The following is a 16,930-nucleotide window of genomic DNA, read 5'->3' as shown; positions in this document are numbered from 1 at the left end:
TTTAGGGGCAATGGTTAATTTAGTTTTGTTTTTTTTAAGCGTTATGTTTTTTTATTTTGGGGGGTTTGGTGGGTGGATTTTACGGTTAGGGGGGACTTAGTATTTTTTAGAGGTAAAAGAGCTGTTTAACTTAAGGCAATGCCCTACAAAAAGGTCCTTTTAAGGGCTATTGGTAGTTTAGTATTGTTAGGGGGTGTTTTTATTTTTGGGGGATTTTTTTTATTTTTATAGGGGTATTAGTTTAGGTTTAATTTTTTTTTTTTTTATAGCTTTGTTTATTTTTTTCTGTAATTTTACTTTATTTTTTGTAACTTTTTTTTTTTTTTTTTAAAACTGTATTTTTTAAACATAGACTGCCCTCTGGGCAGGATTATCGCCTAGTACTAAATAAACTTAACGTTATTCCATTCCTTCATTCTGTGTCCCTTTCAACTGCAAAAAGAATATTTAGGTTTATAGCTAAAATTAAGTTATTCGATTTAATCTTAATTGTGTACATATTTAAACTGATAAAAACATTATTTAAATGTCTTTAGGGCAGACATCCCCAAACTTGGCCCTCCAGAGGTTTAGGAACTACATTTCCCATGATCCTCAGCCAGCATATCAGCTGGCTAAGCATCATGGGAAATAAAGTTCCAAAACCTCTGGAGGGCCAAGTTTGGGGATGTCTGCTTTAGGGTTTTATGCTAAATAAACCAGTCATGTCACTAAGCTGCTGAGAGAAATTAATGCTTGGCCTATGAGAAATACTGTAGGCATCTTCTAAAAAATGACAAAAATTCTGCTGAGACACCAAAATGTCCCACTCTAGGGTGCGCTATAACAGAGACTAAATAATACAATAACATATGTTACCGATCTGACTAGTTCCAGTAAACAACTGTGATATAACTAGTATATTGGAAATCACTATATATATATATACATAAAAAATGTCAGTGATATGTGCACAATAATGATATACAAAAATAGACTTATATCTTATCTGTGTCTTTATAAGAGATTGATATCACAAGTCCAGATATTTTGGAAAATCCCAAATGGTTGTTCATCTGTGTTAATAAAACGATGCAGGCTTGATGAGTGACGGCAGCTCCTCTCATGTAAGACAACAGCAATAGGGAATCTGTGACAAAAGATCACAAAGCAGAGGGCGCCTCCTAGTGCAGTACTGCGATGGTGATAATGAAAATATTAGATCCTGTATTGTAATGATACAAGGAGAGCAGCACCAGATGTGTTAAATGGTACAGGCTGGGGACTCACAGAGGCCCAGCTATCCCGGTAATAGGAATATCAAATCAGGCTCAGGCTTCCGTATAGAACAACATATATTTATTAAAATGTAGTATAAAAACAATGGGTATTATGTTCACCCAAAAAGTATAAAAACAATTATAGTAACAGTCTGCAACGCGTTTCTCAGCTTGTCTAGCTGTTTCCTCAGGCATCTGTTAACATTATGGAAGCACTGACATGTATACCTAAAATGGAGCTCCTAAGCTCCTCCCTATACCTGGTTATGCAGGTGTGCCCAATTAACAAAATTACCTCTATCCCATATGTCTCACTATACCCTATACTGAGATACACAAACATATTATTAATACATGTACAAAATAACCCAAGATCGTTTCAACAATAATTCCCAAAATGTCTACAACAGGACCTCAAGTCTCTCTATCATCATAAATTGTAATCGTCCTCGCTAATATATACATACTACTCAAACAATAGCCCGGTGTAGGTTAGGGCCATAACCTCTTAATCTTGATTATATGTGCTCATACATATTATTTGGACATTCCCCTCTCTTTGTGCAAGTCAATGTTTCCCCATTTAAACCAATGTATTAATTGTGTTACATATATTACTTATTAAAGTGAAGGTCAATTTTGATGAATTAGTGCCAGGTTTTTAATAATCCTAGGGCACTTTAATTCATCAAAATTGACATTTCACTCTTTTTCTTCAAAAACTTACCTTTTCATTCTGGCAGCCACTCCAGCGATTCCCACAGCCGTTGGAAGCCTCTGCAGACATCAGAAATTACGAATCCATCTTCCTCCAATCACGGCTCCCCCCGGGGGAATCTTGGCCTGAGGCAACGCCGTGATTGGAGGAAGCCGGATTCGTCATTTTGGACCCGTGAAGACGGCTTGGGACGGGCGGTGGAAGTGCTGGAGCGGCTGCCAGGATTAAACAGTAAGTTTTGAAATGTCAATTTTGATGAATTAAAGTGCCCTTGTTTTTAATAGGATTATTAAAAACCGGGCACTAATTCATCAAAATTGACCTTCACTTTAAAAACATATATTTCATCCATTGTGGACTTATATTTATACAACTGTTCTCATTAAACAATTTGATGATATTGCACTTAAAAAACCTAGCCCAAGAGGGGTCGCTCGAAAAAATAAATATAACATCAAAGGAACTTAAAGGTGCAACATAAAAAGGTGTAATATGTGCCAATATATCAACCATGGGACAAAAAGTAAAACTTCTAACACCACCAACTGTATCTACCCTATTCAAGGACGATTAGCTTGTAGTTCCACATTTGTGATATATGTACTAACATGTAAATGTGGGATCCAATATTTAGGACGTACCATCAGAAAGCTAAGAAGGAGGTGGGGCGAGCATTTTAGAAATATTACTAAATATAGTAATAAACATAGTGTGTCCAGACACCACAACATTTGTCCCCATAAAAGGTGTCTAATTTGCACATAACCCCACTGGAGAGTATCCCATCTGTGAAGGGGTCAAACAGATTCACAAGGCTCTGCCAAAGGGAGACTTATTGGATCTTCAAATTTGGGAGCCTCTATCCAGAGGGTTTAAATGAAAATATAGACATGGCTGCATTCTAAATGATTTATGAAATGTACAGAAAAGAAGATTTGTAATCCTCTCTCTTTGGATTAAAGGGACACTGAACACAATTTTTTTCTTTCGTGATTCAGATAGAGCATGCAATTTTAAACAACTTTCTAATTTACTCCTATTATCAATTTTTCTTCGTTCTCTTGCTTTCTTTATTTGAAAAAGAAGGCATCTAAGCTATTTTTTGGTTCAGAACCATGGAAAGCACTTGTTTATTGGTAGGTGAATTTACCCACCAATCAGCAAGAACAACAGTGTGTTCACCAAAAAATGGGCCAGCATCTAAACTTACATTCTTGCATTTCAAATAAAGATACCAAGAGAATGAAAATAATTTGATAATAGGAGTAAATTAGAAAGTTGCTTAAAATTGCATGCTCTATATGAATCACGATAGAATAAAACTGGGTTCAGTGTCCCTTTAAGTGAATGTTTCTCTGATACCATATTCAGCTCATATACCAACTGTATATGGCAATTATATAACCACTATAGCTTTTCCCCTTTTTTGGGCGATATCATTATGTTATCACAGTATATTAGTAAGGATCTAATAGCCCTAAAACGTAGTCTTGTTTATATTAATGGGTCATTATATTATCACATACACAATAAGTTATAACACTTTAGGTTAGGTTTATTACTCTACACCGTATAAGCGTATAAGGCGAGAGAGAGTGTGTGTATATATATATATATATATATATATATATATATATATATATATATATATATATATATACACACATACACATACATACATATATATACATACATACATACACACTCAATAATCCCAGCCAATGAGTCTTAGAATAAATTTTTAAATATCAATATTTTATTATGCTACAATGCTCTGAAAAAACATATTTGGAATAACACCGGAAGGGGCAAGAGGTAAGCTCACTCATATCCACACAAACCCCATCCACCAAACACATCCGTACCATATAATATACTAAATAATATAAGCAACACAAATCGAAACACACCCCCCCAGGGCGTCCCCAGGGAGTGAAAAAGAACGGCACCACCTGTCACACTGCCTGTCAAAAATCCTGTGACAGTGTAACTGCAAGGAGTAACAAGAAAAAGCTGTGTTTATGAAAAACAAGGATCACTTTCACTGTGTCCAAACTGCTGGAGTAAAGTCATTACATATAAGTCCAGATACTGTGTGAAGCATTCAATAGTGTGTTCTGGTTACTTCAAGAGTTGTAATGTCAGTTGATAACCCAAGATACTTAAATATTTGTAAACTTCAGTATTTGTAATCCATGTTAGTTTGAGTCACAGGTAAGTTACAGAAGCACTTGTGTACACATGATGATGTTAAACGTATCAGGCGTTAGTTACAAAACAGCGTTCGGTCTCTAAATGTCCCTGTGTATGAACTGTCATGTGAATCGCCACATTTCTGAAACATCAACAGCAGTGCTATATATTGCGAGGTATATACAGACTGCAGATCCAAACTCACACCCTTTGTCTATTTTCACTCACGGAATAGTACTTTTACACAGCATAAGAAGTTCCGTTTCAGTATTCTATGTTCGGCCCCAATATATAGAGATACACTGTAACAATCGGTTACAGGTGCCGTATATGTGATTAGTAAGCCCTTCAATATGGGACAGAACAGACGAGATACATAGTGTTACCTATACTGGCAAATGCTGGTGTGACTAATATTACCGTGAGACTTGTCACCGGAGAAATCTTCAGTGTGGAAATGGACCGATATCGCACTGATCCCATCTCGCTTTTTCCATCTAGCATGCCGTGTATAGCAAACTCACAGAGTGGCTCCGACAGCACAGGTAAGACCAGGTGATGGCGTCCTTGCTGGTCCCGAGCGCGTTTCGGGGACTCCGCCCCTTTGTCAAGGAATGTCCAGGTGCTAGAAGGGAGGTGGCATTTGAACTGATTAAAAAAAAAAAAAAAAAACTATTGGATAATACATACATACACCCCCCCCCACGTCACATTGTCTTCATGCACGTAACCCATTCATGCTTATATGGAAACCGGATGTGAATAACCCTCAGAACGATATTACAAATGGAATAGTATTCGAATTAGATCATCAGAATTCATGTCCATAGATACTTTTCAGAGAGACCTCAGTAGACACCTCAGAGTTTCAGGCTACTTTCTGCCTCTTATCCTAGGCATATTATGAATCCCTTACTATATGCATTATGTCTCATTTGTAAATTACAGTATAATCTCAACAAAAAGACAGATTCCCTAAGAACAGTCAGATACTGATACACTGTCAATTGAAGCCATTCCAACCGGTCCATAGTACGAATCCACAACCGCATTTAAATCTACTGATATTTCACAATCACAATGGGATACACTCACATTGAATATTCAATGGTGTGACTGAATACCATCTAATCCTCTTGATGTTGTGACATTGGGTTTCAATGTACAAGTACTTAGATAAAGTTACCCCAAGAGATGTCTCTATTAAGACCTTTGGGTACCATAGTATCCAATTTCCTTATCCACTGAGCTTCTTTCTTAAATAGTAGTTTCTGTCTATCCCCACCTCTCCGTAGGGGGGTACCCCATCTACTATTTGAAATCACAGTTGGCTTTTATTATGTGCAAATCTTGTAAAGTGATGTGCTACCGGAGCATCTTCATCATCTTTACCTATTGCAGTTTTATGTTGGCGTATCCTGTCCCTCGCCATTTGGGTAGTCTCGCCTACATAAGCCAGGCCACACGGACATTTAATCACGTATATTACGTATTTGGAACTGCATGAAAACCTCCATTTAATGGGTATCCTCTTCCCTGAGAGGGGGTGGGTAATGCAATCCCCTTGTTGCATTGAATGGCACAGGGTGCAATTCATACAAGGAAAGGAGCCTTTCTTAATCACTTCAGTCGGTTTCTTTGTGGAACCCCAGTCAGCACGGATCAGTGTGTCCCTTAGATTCCTGTTTCTCCTAAAGGAGAATAGTGGGGTATCAGAAAATGTTTTATCCACTTAAGCATCGTCTCTCAGTAGGTGCCAGTGGTGTAATATAATCCTCTTAAGCTCTCTACTGTGAAATCCAAAATGACTAACAAATGGAACAGAATTTTTTTTTGAATCAGGCTTTTTTTTTCTTAATTAAGAGGTTCATCCTATCAACCTCTCTAACTTTATTCAAATTATATGTCAAGATATTAGTTGGATAGCCTCTACTCAAAAATGTATTTGCCATCTCATCTAGTCTTTTTAAGCAGACCCCCAGATCATCAACAATCCGTTTTGTTCTTAGTAGCTGACCCAATGGAAGATTCTTAATAAGGGAGGGAGGATGAAAGCTATCATATAATAAGGTGTTATTTCTGTCTGTTTCTTTAGTGAACAAGTCACTTCTCAACCTCTGGTCTACAACAGATATCATTGTATCTAAGAAACTCACCTGTATCTTACTTGCGTCCATAGTACATTTTAATGATACATGTGCAGAATTCAACCTTGATACAAAGTTTAACAATTCATCATCACTTCCTGTCCAGATGAAAAAGATGTCATCTATGCAACGATACCAGCCTTGTACATAGTCCCTATAGCCCTGATTTCTAAAGATCACTACTTCCTCAAAATATATATATACAGGTAGCCCTCAGTTTACGCCGGGGTTAGGTTCCAGAAGGAATGGTTGTAAATCGAAACCGTTGTAAACTGAAACCCAGTTTATAATGTAAGTCAATGGGAAGTGAGGGAGTGAGGTTCCAGGCCCCTCTCAAAATTGTCATAAGTAACACCTAATACATTATTTTTAAAGCTTTGAAATTAAGACTTTAAATGCTAAACAGCATTATAAACCTAATAAAATAATCACAACACAGAATATATAATTAAACTAAGTTAAATTAGCAAAAACATTTGCTAAACAGCATCATAAACCTAATAAAATAATCACACAACACAGATTTCACTTGCATTTTTTTGCAAACAGTTCTTTCTATGCATTCCAATCTGGACTGATTTATAGACAGGAAGATCTTGTTCCTTTGAAATCTGCTTGGCTTTGCTGCAACACAAGCGAACAGCTCCACCTACTGGCTATTATAATAAATGCACTGCTTCTCAATGCTTTTCAATAGCAGTTACAGGACTGGAAAAAAAGGTTGTTATTCTGAAACAGTGTAAATTGAACTGTTGTAAAACGAGGGCTGTGTGTGTGTATATATATATATATATATATATATATATATATATATATATATATATATATATATATATATATATATATATTTATTTATTAGGGCTGCAACAACTAATCGGTAAGTTTGATCATAAAAATAGCTGTCAACAAATCTCATTATCAATTAGGTGGTCAGCGATTAGTTGGTCAGTTGCACAGTACCAGCTGCTTTAATCTGATGATCTACTGCAACTAAGATTGTGCAAAAAAAATTGAATTTAATTTTTTAATCGTTTTTCTATCCGATTAATCGGACAATAATCATCCGATTAAATCGGATAGAAAAAAAAATAATAAATAAAAATGTTTGCACAATACCATGTGCAGGAGTTCATCGGATTGAAGCAGCTGGTGCTGTGCAATTAACCAACTAATCGCTGACCACCTAATTGATAATGAGATTCTTTGACAACTATTTTTATGATCAATCTTGCCGATTAGTTGTTGCAGCCCTAATATAAATAGAATCACAAAGATAGTCTGGGTCCATTAGCAGATATTGTATCATAATAATAGTTTTTTCTATGATTATAGTAGCAGTCCACCCAATCACTAGAATGAGTATCACATAACACATATTGATTCACAAACATAGTATCACTATAATTAATCGGGATATGTCCATATGACACATTTTATATTTAGGTTATTGTTACACTTTAAGTTCCAATCCCTTTTTTTATATATTATATGTTCACACAGTATCAAATATTAAACACTCCCTATATTATCGCAAATAGGAGCAATACTGGGAAGTTTACGTTAGATTAAATATTAGTGGACCAAACATACTAAACATTGGAGTGGCACCAAACTTGATTGTAGAACAAGTAACTCACAATTTTATGAAGTCCAATATTACACATATAGTATTGTTTAGAGCACAGCACTGGACACACTAGTTGCATCAATAAACATAATATGTAATGCCCTTTATGATTGGCCAGTCTTTTTTCCCCCATTTACACACCACTGTGTCACTAAGTATATGTGATATCTTATGATATTAAGCCCAACACAACCTTACTCCTGGTCATTAGCAACACACGTTTTCTCACTTTTTCACACCCTAGCAAGATGTGGATGTCCAAATTTTATTATAACACATATAGGGCTTGTTTAGGCAAGTTGAGCCATTTATTAGCAATCACTACAATATCCACATATGAAAATAAAAAGCGTGTCCAGAAATGAAGGACCATAAACTTTGTAAGATATCACTATTGATCACTGGTATATCATACCAATCTCTTAGCACATTATAGTATTGTTATTATAAGCATGTCACTTTGGTAGGCGAGGTCATCACTCCCTTTCCCTTGTCTATAGAGTTAATTGCTTGGCTCAGCCAACAGCCCCGTCAAGAGCAAGACGTTTATCTCTTTAGTAATTATCATTACCAGCTCCATTCACTTCTCCACACTTTCATATGACGTAGTTTACACCTCTCACCCCTTCATCAATTCAATAATCAGGGAAAGTCCACACCCCGCGATGACATTCCTACTACGAACTGTGTTTAACAAAACACAGATATATGATAGATCATCTGACCTATAAAAGTTTTGAGAATTAAGGTACATCTAAATGCACTTTGACAATTGTTGGGTTAATATGTTCCTTCACAGATAACCGTTATTACACGGCAATGCTCAAATGTCTGATGACTAACGGGAGTAAAGCACATATAAGTGCAATATCATCAAATCGTTTAACAAGGACAATTGTATAAATATAAGTCCACAATGGATGTAATATATATTCTTAATAATATATGTAACACAATACATACATTGGTTTAAATGGGGAAACATTGACTTGCACAAAGAGAGGGGAATGTCCAAATAATATGTATGAGCACATATAATCAAGATTTAGAGGTTATGGCCCTAACCTACACTGGGCTATTGTTTGAGTAGTATGTATATATTAGCGAGGACGATTACAGTTTATGATGATAGAGAGACTTGGAGGTCCTGTTGTAAACATTTTGGGAATTATTGTTGAAATGATCTTAGGTTATTTTGTACATGTATTGATAATATGTACGTGTATCTCAGTATAGGGTATAGTGAGACATATGGGATAGAGGTAATTTTTTAATTGGTCACACCTGCATAACCAGGTCGGTGTAGGGAGGAGCTTATGAGCTCCATGTTAGGTATAAATGTCAGTGCTTCCATGTTAACAGATGCCTGAGTAAACAGCTAGACAAGCTGAGAAACGCGTTGCAATCTGTTACCATAACTGTTTTTATACTTTTTGGGTGAACATTATACCCATTGTTTTTATACTACATTTTAATAAATATATGTTGTTCTATATGGAAGCCTGATTTGATATTCCCATTACCTGGATAGCCTGTACCTTGCTATCCGGATCAGTAGGGCTGCAACTAACGATTATTTTCATAATCGATTAATCGGCCGATCACTGTGAGTCATCTGGTGCTGCTCTCCTTGTGAGTATCATTACAATACAGGATCTGATATTTTCATTATCACCATCGCAATACTGCACTAGGAGGCGCCCTATGTGATCTTTTTTCACAGATTCTCTATTTTCTAATAAATTAATCTATATTTTATAGCGGCTTATATTTTGCCTTTTATCGTACAAATAAAAAATATATATCCATATATGCGTCCGCTTTATTTCCCCCATGCATAACACAAAATAGTTCTGAATTTTTTTTTATTTATTTTTTTACTTTTGTAACTACAATCAAATTATGAAATAGATTGTGCCCTTTCTGATGCTTAAAACAAAGTATTTTTAAGTGTTTTGGGTCTCTATGCTGAATAAACCAAACTTCTTGTCAGGATTATTGAGTTCCGTCCTTTAGATGCTGAGGTGAATTAATCATCAGCCCATGAGAATTATTATCGTAGGCATCTTCTGATAAACTATAATTTAAAAAGCTTTCATTCTCCTTTTTTATTGTGGGGGGTGGGGTGCTTAAAGGGGCAGTAAACATACTAATGTTATATAATTCTGCACATAGTGCAGAATTATATAACATTAGCTTACCGGCAGATCTTTACACTAAAGTATTGCAGATAAACTTTATGTAAAAGCTCCTTTTTACAGAACGCCGCTCCTTGCTCTACTGAGCGGGTCTGGTTTTTCCACAGCACATCACGGCAATACTGTCTAGTCACAGTGTGCTCGGTCGCGCCATTAAAACGAATGTAGCTGGCTCCTGCTCTGGTCTAGTACATTAATTTTAATGGCGCGACCAGGCACACTGTGACTAGACAGTATTGCCGCGATGTGCTGTGGAAAAACCAGACACGCTCAGTAGAGCAAGGAGCGGCGTTCTGTAAAAGGGAGCTTTTACATAAAGTTTCTGTGCAATACTTTAGTGTAAAGATCTGCCGGTAAGCTAATGTTATATAATTTAGAGCTGCAACAACTAATCGTCATAATCGATAATAATCGATTATGAAAATAGTTGTCAACGAATCTCATAATCGATTAATCGATTCGTTGGTTTGCAATTAGTTGGTCTGTACACAACACCAGCTGCTTCACTCCAATGAACTCCTGCATATGGTATTGTGTTTTATGGTTATGTCCTTAGCCTAAAGGACGTCTACTTTTCACTTTTTCAGGACAGTATAAGTTTACAGCTACCCCTGGCTTATGTGCAGATATAATAGTCATCATTTGGATTGTTTATATTAAATCTGGTGATTTGGAACTATGCTTTTCATGATATAGTGCCAAGCGTGTTGTTTACACCTTGCCCCTAGATTGATGGGAGTTATTTAAATTGATGTGCACTATTATCTGTTTGCACAATTATTAGCGTATTGCTACAGCCTTTTCTCTTCTGCAGGAAATATAGCTGCAAACAGAGAACCAGCCTTAGCCAGAAGCATGTGGACATGTTGAGATTTTTGCATTTCAATGCAAAGTTTCTGAAAGAGTGAACAACAGAATGTTATTAACAGTGATAGTCTAACTCTTTCTAGTTCTACCTCTTTTCAAACAGTTTGTGGTTTTGTTTTGTTTGATTATAAAACTGTGCTCTGCTGCTTAAAAATTGAAGAAACAGTTGTGTTAATGTAAAGTTTTAGTCTGAAGTTTATATTTGTAACACTCATTATGTGGATTTTATTTAAAACATAGAAAACTATTATTGATTCTCTTTTTATCCGATTAGTCGATTAATCGAAAAAATAATCGGCCGATTAATCGATTATGAAAATAATCATTAGTTGCAGCCCTAATATAATTCTGCACTATGTGCAGAATTATATAACATTAGTTTGTAAGTGTATTGCCCCTTTAAGTTTGTTTTTTATACATAAAACAATATGTTTATAATTAAAATTAATTTATTAATTAGATTTTTTTATTTTTTTTTGTAAACAGTTAAATAAAGTGTTTTGGGTTTCTATGTTGAAAAAAAATAAATCAATTTTCTTGTCAGGGTTGTTGATTGAAATATTCACATACTGTATATCAGACCAGCACTATTCTCAGTATATCAGGGAGACTACCATAAGCTACTGACAAGCTCATATCCGATATGAAAAACACGCAAGAAGGTAGTCCCTTAACATATAATTATCCATTTATTCCTTAAAGGAACAATAAAGTGTAAAAAATGTTTTCCTTAATGTGTTTCCAATTACTTTTTTTTACCAACTGCAGAGTATAAAATGTAAGAAAATGTACTGTTTTAATGTTTATTTGTGCATATGAAATAGCTAAATTTGTGTTTTGAAGCCACAACCAAATAAAATGGGTTGAGCTTGTAGGTATAATCAGATCTCATTACTTTATCACATTGTGTATATCTACCTGCTTCTTTATCTTCTGTCTGTAAACCAAAGACCAATACTTGGAGAGAACAATGGAAATTAACATTTTATTACCTTATCTCTTCTATACCCCACTGGGGTGTTATTTCTTCTGCTGGCTGTGTTTACACAGTTTATCTATAGCTTGGACCTAAGGGCAGAAACTTTCAAAATAGGTGGGGATAACACAGGCTAAAACAACTATTTCAAATGCCAATATAAGGGTAAAGGAAAAACTTGCAAAAAAATTAATATACTCCAGCAGGTAAAGTTGATCATGGTTAACAAATTATTAAAGGGGAGAACATTTTTGAGTAAACTGTCCTTTTAAGCATGGGGATCCAGAAACAAACACAAGATTTTGGATGGTTCCCCTTAATCATGCGATAATGGTTACATGCCCCTGTCATATTTTTTAGTCCTTCCAATTAATTTGAATTATCATTTAGCTTTTGTTTTCAATGTCATTAGAGGGCAAACCATACACCACAATATCCATCATATATACAAATAAAAACAATTTTGCAAAGCATCATATCAGAAATAAAGCACATGATATCCAAAGCAGTATAGTAGAAAATCATGTTAATAATCTCAAAAGAAAATACATACTGTATCAATCATTTCAATATAAAACTGACCAATTCATCTCCCTATTCGCCCCTTTCTGTCCTAAAGTATCCAAACGAAAGATCCAAAAGACTTCTCATTGTTTTAATAACTCCCTAAATACACCATGTCTAGGGGATTTAACTTTTTCAATAACTTGGAAACACAGCTGGCTTATTTGATGACCTGCCTCTAAAAAGTGGGCAGCTACTGGGGCAGACGTTACCTTAGAACGAATATTGCTGTTGTGTTCGTTTATACGTTTGACACATCTTGTGGTTTCCCCTATGTAGCCTCGCCTACAAGGGCATTTGATCAAATAAACTACATAGTTAGTATCACAAGTATAATGTGTATGGGAATATAATGTATAGCCAGTCTGGGTATGTGAAAAATAGGGACTCTTGATGATATAACTGCAATTAACACATCCCAAGCAATGAAAACAACCTACACTTTTCTTAGAAAAGAAAGATTGTTGTAATGTTTTCTTTGGGCCTATGTCAGCTTTAATCAGAGTAGAGGGTTATTGATTGCTCCTGTTACTGAGCTGCTGAGGTAAATAAACGGGATATGCAATGAAATCCAAAATGTTTATTTTATGTTTCAGGAAGAGAATGCAATTTGTAAACACATTGGGGTAGAGTACAAGTGGCGTGTTAATATAAACACACCCAATATAATAATATTGAAGGCGCATTCATTTTACAAGTTGAAAGAAAACACATTCACTGGACGACAATCTAATTTAATGCGTGTCAGGTTAGTGTGCCTGAAGACCTCGCATAAAGGGTTAGGGACAAAATAAAAGTTGCACCAAACACAGCATAAGCACATTACAATAAAGTGTTACACTCATACACAAACACTATCTGAGAAAAATGAGTCATATAAATATTAATAGAAAAACATGTATAAGGGTTTAAAAAGGTATATGGCCATGTAGTTGACTGCAAATGACATTATATATATATATATATATATATATATATATATATATATAATTCCATAATCATATTTAGAGTGAAGGTCAATTTTAATGAATTAGTGCCCGGTTTTTAATAATCCTATTAAAAACAAGGGCACTTTATTTCATCAAAATTGACATTTCACTCTTTTTCTTCAAAAACTTACCTTTTCATTCTGGCAGCCGCTCCAGCGATTCCCACAGCTGTCGGGAGCCTCTGCAGACGTCAGAAATGACGAATCTGGCTTCCTCCAATCACGACTTCCCCCCCCACCGGGGGAATCTTGGCCTGATGCAACGCCGCAATTGGAGGAAGCCAGATTCGTCGTTTTGGACCTGCGAAGACGGCTTGCGACGGGCGGAGGAAGTGCTGGAGCAGCTGCCAAGATTAAAAGGTAAGTTTTTGAAGAAAACGAGTGAAATGTTAATTTTGATTAATTAAATTGCCCTTGTTTTTAATAGGATTATTAAAAACCGGGCACTAATTCATCAAAATTGACCTTCACTTTAATATGGGTTTTACTTTGTATTTACTGTCAATATTTCACATTACAATGTTCTTTTTATTTTAAATACATATTTATATATATATATATATATATATATATATTCCTATAGATATATATTTTACATTAACATTATCAGATATATATATTTAATAATAAAAATGTAAAAAAAAAAAAATCTATGTGAAGAACATAGGAATGTAAAATATGTGTAACGCGCTTCGGGTTCTAACAGTGTCGGGTTAGTGCACATGAAAAATTAGTTATCTTAAGGCGCATTATTGAAAAATTATATCAAATATATTAAAAATGATATAAAATTATTATAGATGTACTAAATATTCTAAATAATCTATAGAATATATATATATATTTTACAGTATCTATAATAATTTGTAATCATGTTTAATATTTGCGCCTTACGATAACCAATCTTTCATTTGCACTAACCCCACACCACTTGTAATCTAGACCTTTATAATTTACTTATATTACTACATTTTATATGCTCTCTTGGTTATCTTTGTTACTAAAGCAGGGATGTAGGCTCAGGGGCACATCTGGAGCACTATATAGCAGCAGTTTTACAAGAGCACTAGAGGGCAGCACTATTTTCTGCCATGTAGTGCTCCAGATGTCTACCTAAGTATCTCTTCAACAAAGAATACCATGAGAACTAAGCAAAATTTGATAAATGTTTGCTAAGCCTATGCTCTGTCTGAATCACAAAATAAATGTTTTGAGGTTCATATCCCTTTAATTCTGCAAAAAAAATATTTATATATGTGCTTAACTGTTTTATCATGAATGACACAAAGTTCCTCCTAAAATGTACTAGTTCTATTTTGTGTAAAACTGTAAAATTAATATTTATAAGTTTATCATTAAAAAATAAATTATTAATTAGATTTAATTTAATTGTTTAATCATAATTCTTGATAGGACTCCTGTCATTGAGCTGCTGAGGTAAATGAAAGCTCATCTAAGAGATTATTGTAGGAAACATTCTGATGAATTAAACTATAATTTTAAACAGCTTTTCTTCTGCCTTTTTATCGTGCAAAAATATATCTAGATGTGTGCTTAGCTGTTATTTCTTTTTTTATGCACAAAATGGCTCCTAAAATGTACTAGTTCCTCCATCTTGTGTCCCTATCTATAAATCCTGCACGAGTCACGTGGAGTCTACAGACTTTCATTAGCAGTGCTTTCGGTTTGCTGCAATTACACCTTTCCACCATTAGATGTCGCCCCTTCCCACCAGGCTCCGCCGCTCACCCCCTGCGGCCTCTTCCTTGATTCTCATCACCGTCCTTTCCTGCTCTGTCTGTCCGCTCCTCGGTGAACTTTTACCAAGTTCGCCCCCGTTGATGGCCGTTTCCTCTTTAATGCGCTTTCCCCGCTGCATGTATATAACCTCAGGTTCCTCGCCCTTCTTACTCTCCGTTTCTGACATAACACAGCCAACAGACCAAGGGCCCGAGTTACCCGCCGCTTGGCACCGGCACCGCAAGGAGAGGGGTGGTTTCCTTGTGACGTCAATAAAGGGGCGTGTCTGGTCCCTTGCGAGCGCCGCACAGGACTGAGGGGGAGGTGTGAGTGACGTCAACCCCCGATGCGGGAGTTTATTTCCAGCGCCGCACGGGACTTAGAGGGAGGGGGGATGATATCACTTGGTGGCTGTCTGATAGTGCAATAAATATTTTTATATGGTGGCCATTTTTAACTAACTAATATTAAATGTTTTGTGTCACGTATCCAATATTAATAAAGTATATGTAAACAAACTATCAATATCCTGTCTGCAGGGTTAAGATGAACTCTTCCCTTCTGGCTTAGCACAGCTCATTAGTATGTAATAAGGAGATGGTCTGCAGTGCACAGCTCCTCAAGGGGGCGGGGCTGTCATGAGATCATCTGCATAGCTCCTCAAGGGGGCGGGACTGTCATGAGATAGTCTGCACAGCTCCTCAAGGGGCTGTCACTCATAATGAGATAGTCTGCGTAGGTCCTCGGGATGTTTTAAAGAGAAGTGGTCTGCACAGATCCTCAAGGGGCTGTCATTATGAGATAATCTGCATAGCTCTTCTTTAGTTTATTATAAAGATAGATGGTCTGCACAGCTCCTCAAGGGGCTGTCATTATGAGATAGTTTGCATAGCTCCTCAGATGTTATAAATAGAGATGGTCTGCACAGATCCTCAAGGGGCTGTCATAATGAGATAGTCTGCATAGCTCTTCTTTAGTTTATTATAAAGAGAGATGGTCTGCACAGCTCCTCAAGGGCTGTCATTATGATATAGTCTGCATAGCTCCTAGGTGGTATATTATAAAGAGAGATAGTCTGCACAGCTCCTCAAGGGGCTGTCATTATGAAATAGTCTGCATAGCTCTTCTTTAGTTTATTATAAAGAGAGATGGTCTGCACAGCTCCTCAAGGGCTGTCATTATGATATAGTCTGCATAGCTCCTAGGTGGTATATTATAAAGAGAGATAGTCTGCACAGCTCCTCAAGGGGCTGTCATTATGAAATAGTCTGCATAGCTCTTCTTTAGTTTATTATAAAGAGAGATGGTCTGCACAGCTCCTCAAGGGCTGTCATTATGATATAGTCTGCATAGCTCCTAGGTGGTATATTATAAAGAGACATAGTCTGCACAGCTCCCCAAGGGGCTGTCATTATGAAATAGTCTGCATAGCTCTTCTTTAGTTTATTATAAAGAGAGATGGTCTGCACAGCTCCTCAAGGGGCTGTCATTATGATATAGTCTGCATAGCTCCTAGGTAGTATATTATAAAGAGAGATAGTCTGCACAGCTCCTCAAGGGGCTGTCATAATGAGGTAGTCTGCATAGCTCTTCTGCAGTTTATTATAAAGAGAGATAGTCTGCACAGCTCCTCAAGGGGCTGTCGTTATGAAA

At 36.1% G+C, this 16,930-nt stretch overlaps 1 protein-coding gene across 1 annotated transcript in view; it reads right to left on the bottom strand.

Moving 5' to 3' along the window:
- Positions 1-15,547, bottom strand: part of ZFTA (zinc finger translocation associated) — a 102,742-nt gene extending 87,195 nt beyond the window's left edge. The window contains exon 1 of the mRNA XM_053689246.1: positions 15,287-15,547. Coding sequence (XP_053545221.1) covers positions 15,287-15,464 — 178 coding nt within the window. The 5' untranslated portion in view covers positions 15,465-15,547. The remainder of the gene's footprint in view (positions 1-15,286) is intronic.
- Between the last annotated feature and the right edge of the window lie 1,383 nt (positions 15,548-16,930).

Source organism: Bombina bombina, chromosome 7 (genome assembly GCF_027579735.1).
Source record: "Bombina bombina isolate aBomBom1 chromosome 7, aBomBom1.pri, whole genome shotgun sequence".
NCBI lineage: Eukaryota > Metazoa > Chordata > Amphibia > Anura > Bombinatoridae > Bombina > Bombina bombina.
Note: the sequence above shows the minus strand (reverse complement) of the source record. Positions and strands in the feature narration are given on the sequence as shown.